The sequence below is a fragment of the Vidua chalybeata genome, chromosome Z (genome assembly GCF_026979565.1).
Source record: "Vidua chalybeata isolate OUT-0048 chromosome Z, bVidCha1 merged haplotype, whole genome shotgun sequence".
Taxonomy (NCBI): domain Eukaryota; kingdom Metazoa; phylum Chordata; class Aves; order Passeriformes; family Viduidae; genus Vidua; species Vidua chalybeata.
In genome coordinates, this window is record NC_071570.1 from 7,879,452 (window position 1) to 7,891,352 (window position 11,901).

At 57.8% G+C, this 11,901-nt stretch overlaps 5 protein-coding genes across 22 annotated transcripts in view; 4 read left to right on the forward strand and 1 right to left on the reverse strand.

Moving 5' to 3' along the window:
• The window catches only part of LOC128802514 (ubiquitin-associated protein 2-like), a 123,700-nt gene that overhangs the window by 23,181 nt on the left and 88,618 nt on the right, over positions 1-11,901 (reverse strand). The gene's annotated exons all lie outside the window — the stretch shown is intronic.
• On the forward strand, positions 1,644-2,240 carry LOC128802522 (interferon-like). Its single transcript, XM_053969007.1, has one exon. The coding sequence runs from the start codon at positions 1,652-1,654 to the stop codon at positions 2,222-2,224; it is 573 nt and encodes a 190-aa protein (XP_053824982.1). The 5' UTR covers positions 1,644-1,651; the 3' UTR covers positions 2,225-2,240.
• On the forward strand, positions 4,633-5,229 carry LOC128802520 (interferon-like). Its single transcript, XM_053969005.1, has one exon. It carries the CDS (start codon positions 4,641-4,643, stop codon positions 5,211-5,213), a length of 573 nt encoding a protein of 190 aa, XP_053824980.1. The 5' UTR covers positions 4,633-4,640; the 3' UTR covers positions 5,214-5,229.
• LOC128802523 (interferon-like) lies at positions 7,621-8,217 on the forward strand. The gene has a single exon (XM_053969008.1). It carries the CDS (start codon positions 7,629-7,631, stop codon positions 8,199-8,201), a length of 573 nt encoding a protein of 190 aa, XP_053824983.1. The 5' UTR covers positions 7,621-7,628; the 3' UTR covers positions 8,202-8,217.
• On the forward strand, positions 10,610-11,206 carry LOC128802521 (interferon-like). The gene has a single exon (XM_053969006.1). It carries the CDS (start codon positions 10,618-10,620, stop codon positions 11,188-11,190), a length of 573 nt encoding a protein of 190 aa, XP_053824981.1. The 5' UTR covers positions 10,610-10,617; the 3' UTR covers positions 11,191-11,206.

Consider the following 11,901-nt stretch of genomic DNA (forward strand, 5'->3'; position numbering starts at 1 on the left):
AATCACCTCTTTGTTTTCCAGAGGCCTTCTTAGAGTTTTTCTGTCCCGGAGAAGCAGCCTCATCGTCTTGCCTGGAACGAAGCTCAGATTGACTGCCCTGTGCTTCCCACACTCTTCTGCTTTTCCCGTTGTAAAAACAGCCCTTCCCTTTCCCTTCTTCCACTTAGCGGGGGGGGGATTTCAACTGGCAGACACCAATGCTCTAAAATGATCCATCCCGGCCCAGCAACTCCATCTGGCCCTACTCTCAGGACTCACAGATCAATCTCATCAGGTCCCACGCAATTCCACATAATCACGTTCCCTAGACCTCAAATCTCAAACCTCATCCAAACCTGCGGAGGCCGTGGCCCTTCATTCTTCACCTAGGCCTCCCAGCATTTGCCCATCTCGACCCGGGCACTGTGCCGGGAGATTACTAACACACAGGGATACAAAGGCAGCTCGCCTCCGCAGCCTCTCTTTCACCCAAAAGTCTAGAACTTTCAAATCCCACCATCCGCTCCTAGCAATAATAATCCCAGCATTTCTCCACGAGGCCAGAGCGATCATCCCCTTGGCACATCTTCGCACACCCCAGAATTCCTCTTCAGCGTGCCGCAGATTTTCTCCCTTTTTGGAAAGGCATCTGAAACTACTGGCCAAGCTACGCTACTCCAGCCAAAGAAACCCATCGCCCGCAGCCTTTCTCACAAGTCACCTCCTCTGGACCCCTGTGCATCTTCAGAGACATCACCTCCAAGAACCCCACACCTCTCAGGGAATTCAGGAGCCCTGAACAGGACACACGCTTCCAGGCAAGGGCTCCAGCAATCCCAAAGCACACCACCACCTTCTTTCACGGGGGACAGTCCTCCTTTGCCCTCTGGCTGCCTCAGCCATGGCACCAAGCGCAAGAGTAACAGCAAAAGCTTTCCCTTTCTCCGACTTCTTCGCTCAGCCTTTCTTGCCTGCCTTGTGGCTCCCTCCAGCCAGACATAACCGGTGGAGCGCCTCCTTGCAAGGACACACTCAGGCCTCCAAGGCCCACGTGCACAGACAGCCCCTTGAAGCCTGCCGCTGCCTCTGGGCATTTACCGCAGGAGGGAAAACGCCAGCCCTCGCCCGCTGACATCACCGCACATCCCTTGCAACCACAAAAGGAAAACAGTGGCCAAGATGAAAATAAAGGCAAGCCTCAAAGTGAAAGGAAAAGTGACCACAGCCACCACCAGGGCTTTGCAGGTGGAAACGATGCTCGGGCCCAAACAGAGACTCAGTTGCACAGCACAGACCTTGCAGCTGGCTCGGCAAGCGAAAGGGAACACCCGACAGCCCTCTCCAACGCACCTGAGCCCGACGCCTCTGGCCCAGAGCTTTCACAGCCCCTTTCACCCACCACTGCCACTCTCCGCCGGCGCACCGCTGCCACCACAATCCCCAACCACGGCCACCCCCACAAAACACTGCCCCGAGACCACCAGCACAGCCACCAGCACAGACTGGAAAGCACGGCAGGAAACTCCCAGCAAGCAGAAAGCGATGAAGGGAAAGCTCCTGCCATACAAAGCCGTGCACCCGCCAGCGCCCCGAGCACAGCCACCAGCAGCACCGGCAAGCCTCACCAGGCTCCTCCTGCCCAGCACCACCCGACAGCACCCACAGAACCAGCATGGCTGCGCCCACAGCCACACAGCCGCGGCTGCCGCACGCCGCCCCGCCGCTCCTGCTCCTGCTCACCGCTCTGGCCACCAGCCTCGCCTGCCAACACCTCTGGACGCACGACGACACCTTCCCCGGCGACGCGCTCCGCCTCCTCCAGGACACGGCTCCCAGCCACACACAGCCCTGCCACCTCCAAGAGCCGCCCTTCTTCCCCGACACCCTCCTCCACGACAACCTCCACCCGCACCAAGCCGCCGCCACCGCCCTACGCATCCTCCAGCACCTCTTCCACACCCTCAGCTCCAACAGCACCCGCCAGCACTGGCCCAGCCACGCTCGCAACCAACTCCTCAACAAACTGCAGCACCACATCCACCACCTCGAGCAATGCCTCCCCGACAACGCCCTGCTCTTCAAAGGACCGCGCAACCCGCTGCTCGCCATCAACAAGTACTTCAGGGACATCCACCTCTTCCTCCTCGCCCACAACCACAGCGCCTGCGCCTGGGACCACGTCCGCCTCGAAGCTCGTGCCTCTCTACGACACCTCCACAACCTCACACGCACCATGCGCCGCTAGCGCAAACACCCACGCTCCAACCCACGCCTACCGCCCAAACCCACCTCCAACCCCACGCCTCCTCTCACCTGGCACCGCAGACAGGGCTGCAACAACCGCTCCGCACCCGCAGCCTTCAACCCCCGCGTCTCCATTTTCGTTCAGCCTCTCCCATTGATGTGGACAAAGGACCTTCCCCACTTCTGTATAGACTTATTTATTTATTTATTTATTTATTTATCTAGCTATTTATTGGCGTATTTATTTTTCTACTTATTCACTTGTTTATGACACTGAAAATAAAGACCTATGACAAAACACTTGCCACTGCCTCTCCTCTCTCTAGCACTGCAACCAGCCTTTGGGCCAGGCAAAAGCCAGCCTCACCCAACACCTACTCCAAGACTCCCTCCAAACAGCCCCTGCCCACTCTTCTCAATGGCGCCTGACCAAGCAAGATCCTGCAGCACAGCCTTTGCAAAAACACTGCCAGCCTTTGGCCACCACCACAGAATCCCAAAAAGAAAAACACGCTAAGGCTGGAGAGCACCGCTGCACCTCATCTGCTTTATCCACATCCTGCTCCAGCCATCCAATCCAGGCCTCTCTCCCTCACAGACAAGGATCTCCTGCGGGACACGGCCAAGCACTTTGCACGAGTCCCGGCACACGAGCTCACTCACTCTGCCCCTATCCACCACCGCTCTGTAGCCCTAACCACAGAAAAGCACCAGAACTGCCAGGAATGGCCATCTTCCTCTTTGCAATGCCATGCTCCCTGTTACCAATCACCTCTTTGTTTTCCAGAGGCCTTCTTAGAGTTTTTCTGTCCCGGAGAAGCAGCCTCATCGTCTTGCCTGGAACGAAGCTCAGATTGACTGCCCTGTGCTTCCCACACTCTTCTGCTTTTCCCGTTGTAAAAACAGCCCTTCCCTTTCCCTTCTTCCACTTAGCGGGGGGGGGATTTCAACTGGCAGACACCAATGCTCTAAAATGATCCATCCTGGCCCAGCAACTCCATCTGGCCCTACTCTCAGGACTCACAGATCAATCTCATCAGGTCCCACGCAATTCCACATAATCACGTTCCCTAGACCTCAAATCTCAAACCTCATCCAAACCTGCGGAGGCCGTGGCCCTTCATTCTTCACCTAGGCCTCCCAGCATTTGCCCATCTCGACCCGGGCACTGTGCCGGGAGATTACTAACACACAGGGATACAAAGGCAGCTCGCCTCCGCAGCCTCTCTTTCACCCAAAAGTCTAGAACTTTCAAATCCCACCATCCGCTCCTAGCAATAATAATCCCAGCATTTCTCCACGAGGCCAGAGCGATCATCCCCTTGGCACATCTTCGCACACCCCAGAATTCCTCTTCAGCGTGCCGCAGATTTTCTCCCTTTTTGGAAAGGCATCTGAAACTACTGGCCAAGCTACGCTACTCCAGCCAAAGAAACCCATCGCCCGCAGCCTTTCTCACAAGTCACCTCCTCTGGACCCCTGTGCATCTTCAGAGACATCACCTCCAAGAACCCCACACCTCTCAGGGAATTCAGGAGCCCTGAACAGGACACACGCTTCCAGGCAAGGGCTCCAGCAATCCCAAAGCACACCACCACCTTCTTTCACGGGGGACAGTCCTCCTTTGCCCTCTGGCTGCCTCAGCCATGGCACCAAGCGCAAGAGTAACAGCAAAAGCTTTCCCTTTCTCCGACTTCTTCGCTCAGCCTTTCTTGCCTGCCTTGTGGCTCCCTCCAGCCAGACATAACCGGTGGAGCGCCTCCTTGCAAGGACACACTCAGGCCTCCAAGGCCCACGTGCACAGACAGCCCCTTGAAGCCTGCCGCTGCCTCTGGGCATTTACCGCAGGAGGGAAAACGCCAGCCCTCGCCCGCTGACATCACCGCACATCCCTTGCAACCACAAAAGGAAAACAGTGGCCAAGATGAAAATAAAGGCAAGCCTCAAAGTGAAAGGAAAAGTGACCACAGCCACCACCAGGGCTTTGCAGGTGGAAACGATGCTCGGGCCCAAACAGAGACTCAGTTGCACAGCACAGACCTTGCAGCTGGCTCGGCAAGCGAAAGGGAACACCCGACAGCCCTCTCCAACGCACCTGAGCCCGACGCCTCTGGCCCAGAGCTTTCACAGCCCCTTTCACCCACCACTGCCACTCTCCGCCGGCGCACCGCTGCCACCACAATCCCCAACCACGGCCACCCCCACAAAACACTGCCCCGAGACCACCAGCACAGCCACCAGCACAGACTGGAAAGCACGGCAGGAAACTCCCAGCAAGCAGAAAGCGATGAAGGGAAAGCTCCTGCCATACAAAGCCGTGCACCCGCCAGCGCCCCGAGCACAGCCACCAGCAGCACCGGCAAGCCTCACCAGGCTCCTCCTGCCCAGCACCACCCGACAGCACCCACAGAACCAGCATGGCTGCGCCCACAGCCACACAGCCGCGGCTGCCGCACGCCGCCCCGCCGCTCCTGCTCCTGCTCACCGCTCTGGCCACCAGCCTCGCCTGCCAACACCTCTGGACGCACGACGACACCTTCCCCGGCGACGCGCTCCGCCTCCTCCAGGACACGGCTCCCAGCCACACACAGCCCTGCCACCTCCAAGAGCCGCCCTTCTTCCCCGACACCCTCCTCCACGACAACCTCCACCCGCACCAAGCCGCCGCCACCGCCCTACGCATCCTCCAGCACCTCTTCCACACCCTCAGCTCCAACAGCACCCGCCAGCACTGGCCCAGCCACGCTCGCAACCAACTCCTCAACAAACTGCAGCACCACATCCACCACCTCGAGCAATGCCTCCCCGACAACGCCCTGCTCTTCAAAGGACCGCGCAACCCGCTGCTCGCCATCAACAAGTACTTCAGGGACATCCACCTCTTCCTCCTCGCCCACAACCACAGCGCCTGCGCCTGGGACCACGTCCGCCTCGAAGCTCGTGCCTCTCTACGACACCTCCACAACCTCACACGCACCATGCGCCGCTAGCGCAAACACCCACGCTCCAACCCACGCCTACCGCCCAAACCCACCTCCAACCCCACGCCTCCTCTCACCTGGCACCGCAGACAGGGCTGCAACAACCGCTCCGCACCCGCAGCCTTCAACCCCCGCGTCTCCATTTTCGTTCAGCCTCTCCCATTGATGTGGACAAAGGACCTTCCCCACTTCTGTATAGACTTATTTATTTATTTATTTATTTATTTATCTAGCTATTTATTGGCGTATTTATTTTTCTACTTATTCACTTGTTTATGACACTGAAAATAAAGACCTATGACAAAACACTTGCCACTGCCTCTCCTCTCTCTAGCACTGCAACCAGCCTTTGGGCCAGGCAAAAGCCAGCCTCACCCAACACCTACTCCAAGACTCCCTCCAAACAGCCCCTGCCCACTCTTCTCAATGGCGCCTGACCAAGCAAGATCCTGCAGCACAGCCTTTGCAAAAACACTGCCAGCCTTTGGCCACCACCACAGAATCCCAAAAAGAAAAACACGCTAAGGCTGGAGAGCACCGCTGCACCTCATCTGCTTTATCCACATCCTGCTCCAGCCATCCAATCCAGGCCTCTCTCCCTCACAGACAAGGATCTCCTGCGGGACACGGCCAAGCACTTTGCACGAGTCCCGGCACACGAGCTCACTCACTCTGCCCCTATCCACCACCGCTCTGTAGCCCTAACCACAGAAAAGCACCAGAACTGCCAGGAATGGCCATCTTCCTCTTTGCAATGCCATGCTCCCTGTTACCAATCACCTCTTTGTTTTCCAGAGGCCTTCTTAGAGTTTTTCTGTCCCGGAGAAGCAGCCTCATCGTCTTGCCTGGAACGAAGCTCAGATTGACTGCCCTGTGCTTCCCACACTCTTCTGCTTTTCCCGTTGTAAAAACAGCCCTTCCCTTTCCCTTCTTCCACTTAGCGGGGGGGGATTTCAACTGGCAGACACCAATGCTCTAAAATGATCCATCCTGGCCCAGCAACTCCATCTGGCCCTACTCTCAGGACTCACAGATCAATCTCATCAGGTCCCACGCAATTCCACATAATCACGTTCCCTAGACCTCAAATCTCAAACCTCATCCAAACCTGCGGAGGCCGTGGCCCTTCATTCTTCACCTAGGCCTCCCAGCATTTGCCCATCTCGACCCGGGCACTGTGCCGGGAGATTACTAACACACAGGGATACAAAGGCAGCTCGCCTCCGCAGCCTCTCTTTCACCCAAAAGTCTAGAACTTTCAAATCCCACCATCCGCTCCTAGCAATAATAATCCCAGCATTTCTCCACGAGGCCAGAGCGATCATCCCCTTGGCACATCTTCGCACACCCCAGAATTCCTCTTCAGCGTGCCGCAGATTTTCTCCCTTTTTGGAAAGGCATCTGAAACTACTGGCCAAGCTACGCTACTCCAGCCAAAGAAACCCATCGCCCGCAGCCTTTCTCACAAGTCACCTCCTCTGGACCCCTGTGCATCTTCAGAGACATCACCTCCAAGAACCCCACACCTCTCAGGGAATTCAGGAGCCCTGAACAGGACACACGCTTCCAGGCAAGGGCTCCAGCAATCCCAAAGCACACCACCACCTTCTTTCACGGGGGACAGTCCTCCTTTGCCCTCTGGCTGCCTCAGCCATGGCACCAAGCGCAAGAGTAACAGCAAAAGCTTTCCCTTTCTCCGACTTCTTCGCTCAGCCTTTCTTGCCTGCCTTGTGGCTCCCTCCAGCCAGACATAACCGGTGGAGCGCCTCCTTGCAAGGACACACTCAGGCCTCCAAGGCCCACGTGCACAGACAGCCCCTTGAAGCCTGCCGCTGCCTCTGGGCATTTACCGCAGGAGGGAAAACGCCAGCCCTCGCCCGCTGACATCACCGCACATCCCTTGCAACCACAAAAGGAAAACAGTGGCCAAGATGAAAATAAAGGCAAGCCTCAAAGTGAAAGGAAAAGTGACCACAGCCACCACCAGGGCTTTGCAGGTGGAAACGATGCTCGGGCCCAAACAGAGACTCAGTTGCACAGCACAGACCTTGCAGCTGGCTCGGCAAGCGAAAGGGAACACCCGACAGCCCTCTCCAACGCACCTGAGCCCGACGCCTCTGGCCCAGAGCTTTCACAGCCCCTTTCACCCACCACTGCCACTCTCCGCCGGCGCACCGCTGCCACCACAATCCCCAACCACGGCCACCCCCACAAAACACTGCCCCGAGACCACCAGCACAGCCACCAGCACAGACTGGAAAGCACGGCAGGAAACTCCCAGCAAGCAGAAAGCGATGAAGGGAAAGCTCCTGCCATACAAAGCCGTGCACCCGCCAGCGCCCCGAGCACAGCCACCAGCAGCACCGGCAAGCCTCACCAGGCTCCTCCTGCCCAGCACCACCCGACAGCACCCACAGAACCAGCATGGCTGCGCCCACAGCCACACAGCCGCGGCTGCCGCACGCCGCCCCGCCGCTCCTGCTCCTGCTCACCGCTCTGGCCACCAGCCTCGCCTGCCAACACCTCTGGACGCACGACGACACCTTCCCCGGCGACGCGCTCCGCCTCCTCCAGGACACGGCTCCCAGCCACACACAGCCCTGCCACCTCCAAGAGCCGCCCTTCTTCCCCGACACCCTCCTCCACGACAACCTCCACCCGCACCAAGCCGCCGCCACCGCCCTACGCATCCTCCAGCACCTCTTCCACACCCTCAGCTCCAACAGCACCCGCCAGCACTGGCCCAGCCACGCTCGCAACCAACTCCTCAACAAACTGCAGCACCACATCCACCACCTCGAGCAATGCCTCCCCGACAACGCCCTGCTCTTCAAAGGACCGCGCAACCCGCTGCTCGCCATCAACAAGTACTTCAGGGACATCCACCTCTTCCTCCTCGCCCACAACCACAGCGCCTGCGCCTGGGACCACGTCCGCCTCGAAGCTCGTGCCTCTCTACGACACCTCCACAACCTCACACGCACCATGCGCCGCTAGCGCAAACACCCACGCTCCAACCCACGCCTACCGCCCAAACCCACCTCCAACCCCACGCCTCCTCTCACCTGGCACCGCAGACAGGGCTGCAACAACCGCTCCGCACCCGCAGCCTTCAACCCCCGCGTCTCCATTTTCGTTCAGCCTCTCCCATTGATGTGGACAAAGGACCTTCCCCACTTCTGTATAGACTTATTTATTTATTTATTTATTTATTTATCTAGCTATTTATTGGCGTATTTATTTTTCTACTTATTCACTTGTTTACGACACTGAAAATAAAGACCTATGACAAAACACTTGCCACTGCCTCTCCTCTCTCTAGCACTGCAACCAGCCTTTGGGCCAGGCAAAAGCCAGCCTCACCCAACACCTACTCCAAGACTCCCTCCAAACAGCCCCTGCCCACTCTTCTCAATGGCGCCTGACCAAGCAAGATCCTGCAGCACAGCCTTTGCAAAAACACTGCCAGCCTTTGGCCACCACCACAGAATCCCAAAAAGAAAAACACGCTAAGGCTGGAGAGCACCGCTGCACCTCATCTGCTTTATCCACATCCTGCTCCAGCCATCCAATCCAGGCCTCTCTCCCTCACAGACAAGGATCTCCTGCGGGACACGGCCAAGCACTTTGCACGAGTCCCGGCACACGAGCTCACTCACTCTGCCCCTATCCACCACCGCTCTGTAGCCCTAACCACAGAAAAGCACCAGAACTGCCAGGAATGGCCATCTTCCTCTTTGCAATGCCATGCTCCCTGTTACCAATCACCTCTTTGTTTTCCAGAGGCCTTCTTAGAGTTTTTCTGTCCCGGAGAAGCAGCCTCATCGTCTTGCCTGGAACGAAGCTCAGATTGACTGCCCTGTGCTTCCCACACTCTTCTGCTTTTCCCGTTGTAAAAACAGCCCTTCCCTTTCCCTTCTTCCACTTAGCGGGGGGGGGATTTCAACTGGCAGACACCAATGCTCTAAAATGATCCATCCCGGCCCAGCAACTCCATCTGGCCCTACTCTCAGGACTCACAGATCAATCTCATCAGGTCCCACGCAATTCCACATAATCACGTTCCCTAGACCTCAAATCTCAAACCTCATCCAAACCTGCGGAGGCCGTGGCCCTTCATTCTTCACCTAGGCCTCCCAGCATTTGCCCATCTCGACCCGGGCACTGTGCCGGGAGATTACTAACACACAGGGATACAAAGGCAGCTCGCCTCCGCAGCCTCTCTTTCACCCAAAAGTCTAGAACTTTCAAATCCCACCATCCGCTCCTAGCAATAATAATCCCAGCATTTCTCCACGAGGCCAGAGCGATCATCCCCTTGGCACATCTTCGCACACCCCAGAATTCCTCTTCAGCGTGCCGCAGATTTTCTCCCTTTTTGGAAAGGCATCTGAAACTACTGGCCAAGCTACGCTACTCCAGCCAAAGAAACCCATCGCCCGCAGCCTTTCTCACAAGTCACCTCCTCTGGACCCCTGTGCATCTTCAGAGACATCACCTCCAAGAACCCCACACCTCTCAGGGAATTCAGGAGCCCTGAACAGGACACACGCTTCCAGGCAAGGGCTCCAGCAATCCCAAAGCACAACACCACCTTCTTTCACGGGGGACAGTCCTCCTTTGCCCTCTGGCTGCCTCAGCCATGGCACCAAGCGCAAGAGTAACAGCAAAAGCTTTCCCTTTCTCCGACTTCTTCGCTCAGCCTTTCTTGCCTGCCTTGTGGCTCCCTCCAGCCAGACATAACCGGTGGAGCGCCTCCTTGCAAGGACACACTCAGGCCTCCAAGGCCCACGTGCACAGACAGCCCCTTGAAGCCTGCCGCTGCCTCTGGGCATTTACCGCAGGAGGGAAAACGCCAGCCCTCGCCCGCTGACATCACCGCACATCCCTTGCAACCACAAAAGGAAAACAGTGGCCAAGATGAAAATAAAGGCAAGCCTCAAAGTGAAAGGAAAAGTGACCACAGCCACCACCAGGGCTTTGCAGGTGGAAACGATGCTCGGGCCCAAACAGAGACTCAGTTGCACAGCACAGACCTTGCAGCTGGCTCGGCAAGCGAAAGGGAACACCCGACAGCCCTCTCCAACGCACCTGAGCCCGACGCCTCTGGCCCAGAGCTTTCACAGCCCCTTTCACCCACCACTGCCACTCTCCGCCGGCGCACCGCTGCCACCACAATCCCCAACCACGGCCACCCCCACAAAACACTGCCCCGAGACCACCAGCACAGCCACCAGCACAGACTGGAAAGCACGGCAGGAAACTCCCAGCAAGCAGAAAGCGATGAAGGGAAAGCTCCTGCCATACAAAGCCGTGCACCCGCCAGCGCCCCGAGCACAGCCACCAGCAGCACCGGCAAGCCTCACCAGGCTCCTCCTGCCCAGCACCACCCGACAGCACCCACAGAACCAGCATGGCTGCGCCCACAGCCACACAGCCGCGGCTGCCGCACGCCGCCCCGCCGCTCCTGCTCCTGCTCACCGCTCTGGCCACCAGCCTCGCCTGCCAACACCTCTGGACGCACGACGACACCTTCCCCGGCGACGCGCTCCGCCTCCTCCAGGACACGGCTCCCAGCCACACACAGCCCTGCCACCTCCAAGAGCCGCCCTTCTTCCCCGACACCCTCCTCCACGACAACCTCCACCCGCACCAAGCCGCCGCCACCGCCCTACGCATCCTCCAGCACCTCTTCCACACCCTCAGCTCCAACAGCACCCGCCAGCACTGGCCCAGCCACGCTCGCAACCAACTCCTCAACAAACTGCAGCACCACATCCACCACCTCGAGCAATGCCTCCCCGACAACGCCCTGCTCTTCAAAGGACCGCGCAACCCGCTGCTCGCCATCAACAAGTACTTCAGGGACATCCACCTCTTCCTCCTCGCCCACAACCACAGCGCCTGCGCCTGGGACCACGTCCGCCTCGAAGCTCGTGCCTCTCTACGACACCTCCACAACCTCACACGCACCATGCGCCGCTAGCGCAAACACCCACGCTCCAACCCACGCCTACCGCCCAAACCCACCTCCAACCCCACGCCTCCTCTCACCTGGCACCGCAGACAGGGCTGCAACAACCGCTCCGCACCCGCAGCCTTCAACCCCCGCGTCTCCATTTTCGTTCAGCCTCTCCCATTGATGTGGACAAAGGACCTTCCCCACTTCTGTATAGACTTATTTATTTATTTATTTATTTATTTATCTAGCTATTTATTGGCGTATTTATTTTTCTACTTATTCACTTGTTTATGACACTGAAAATAAAGACCTATGACAAAACACTTGCCACTGCCTCTCCTCTCTCTAGCACTGCAACCAGCCTTTGGGCCAGGCAAAAGCCAGCCTCACCCAACACCTACTCCAAGACTCCCTCCAAACAGCCCCTGCCCACTCTTCTCAATGGCGCCTGACCAAGCAAGATCCTGCAGCACAGCCTTTGCAAAAACACTGCCAGCCTTTGGCCACCACCACAGAATCCCAAAAAGAAAAACACGCTAAGGCTGGAGAGCACCGCTGCACCTCATCTGCTTTATCCACATCCTGCTCCAGCCATCCAATCCAGGCCTCTCTCCCTCACAGACAAGGATCTCCTGCGGGACACGGCCAAGCACTTTGCACGAGTCCCGGCACACGAGCTCACTCACTCTGCCCCTATCCACCACCGCTCTGTAGCCCTAACCACAGAAAAGCACC

Bases quoted from the DNA above. Each gene is read 5' to 3' on its own strand.
- LOC128802521 (XM_053969006.1), top strand. From the start codon at position 10,618: ATGGCTGCGCCCACAGCCACACAGCCGCGGCTGCCGCACGCCGCCCCG.
- LOC128802522 (XM_053969007.1), top strand. From the start codon at position 1,652: ATGGCTGCGCCCACAGCCACACAGCCGCGGCTGCCGCACGCCGCCCCG.
- LOC128802520 (XM_053969005.1), top strand. From the start codon at position 4,641: ATGGCTGCGCCCACAGCCACACAGCCGCGGCTGCCGCACGCCGCCCCG.
- LOC128802523 (XM_053969008.1), top strand. From the start codon at position 7,629: ATGGCTGCGCCCACAGCCACACAGCCGCGGCTGCCGCACGCCGCCCCG.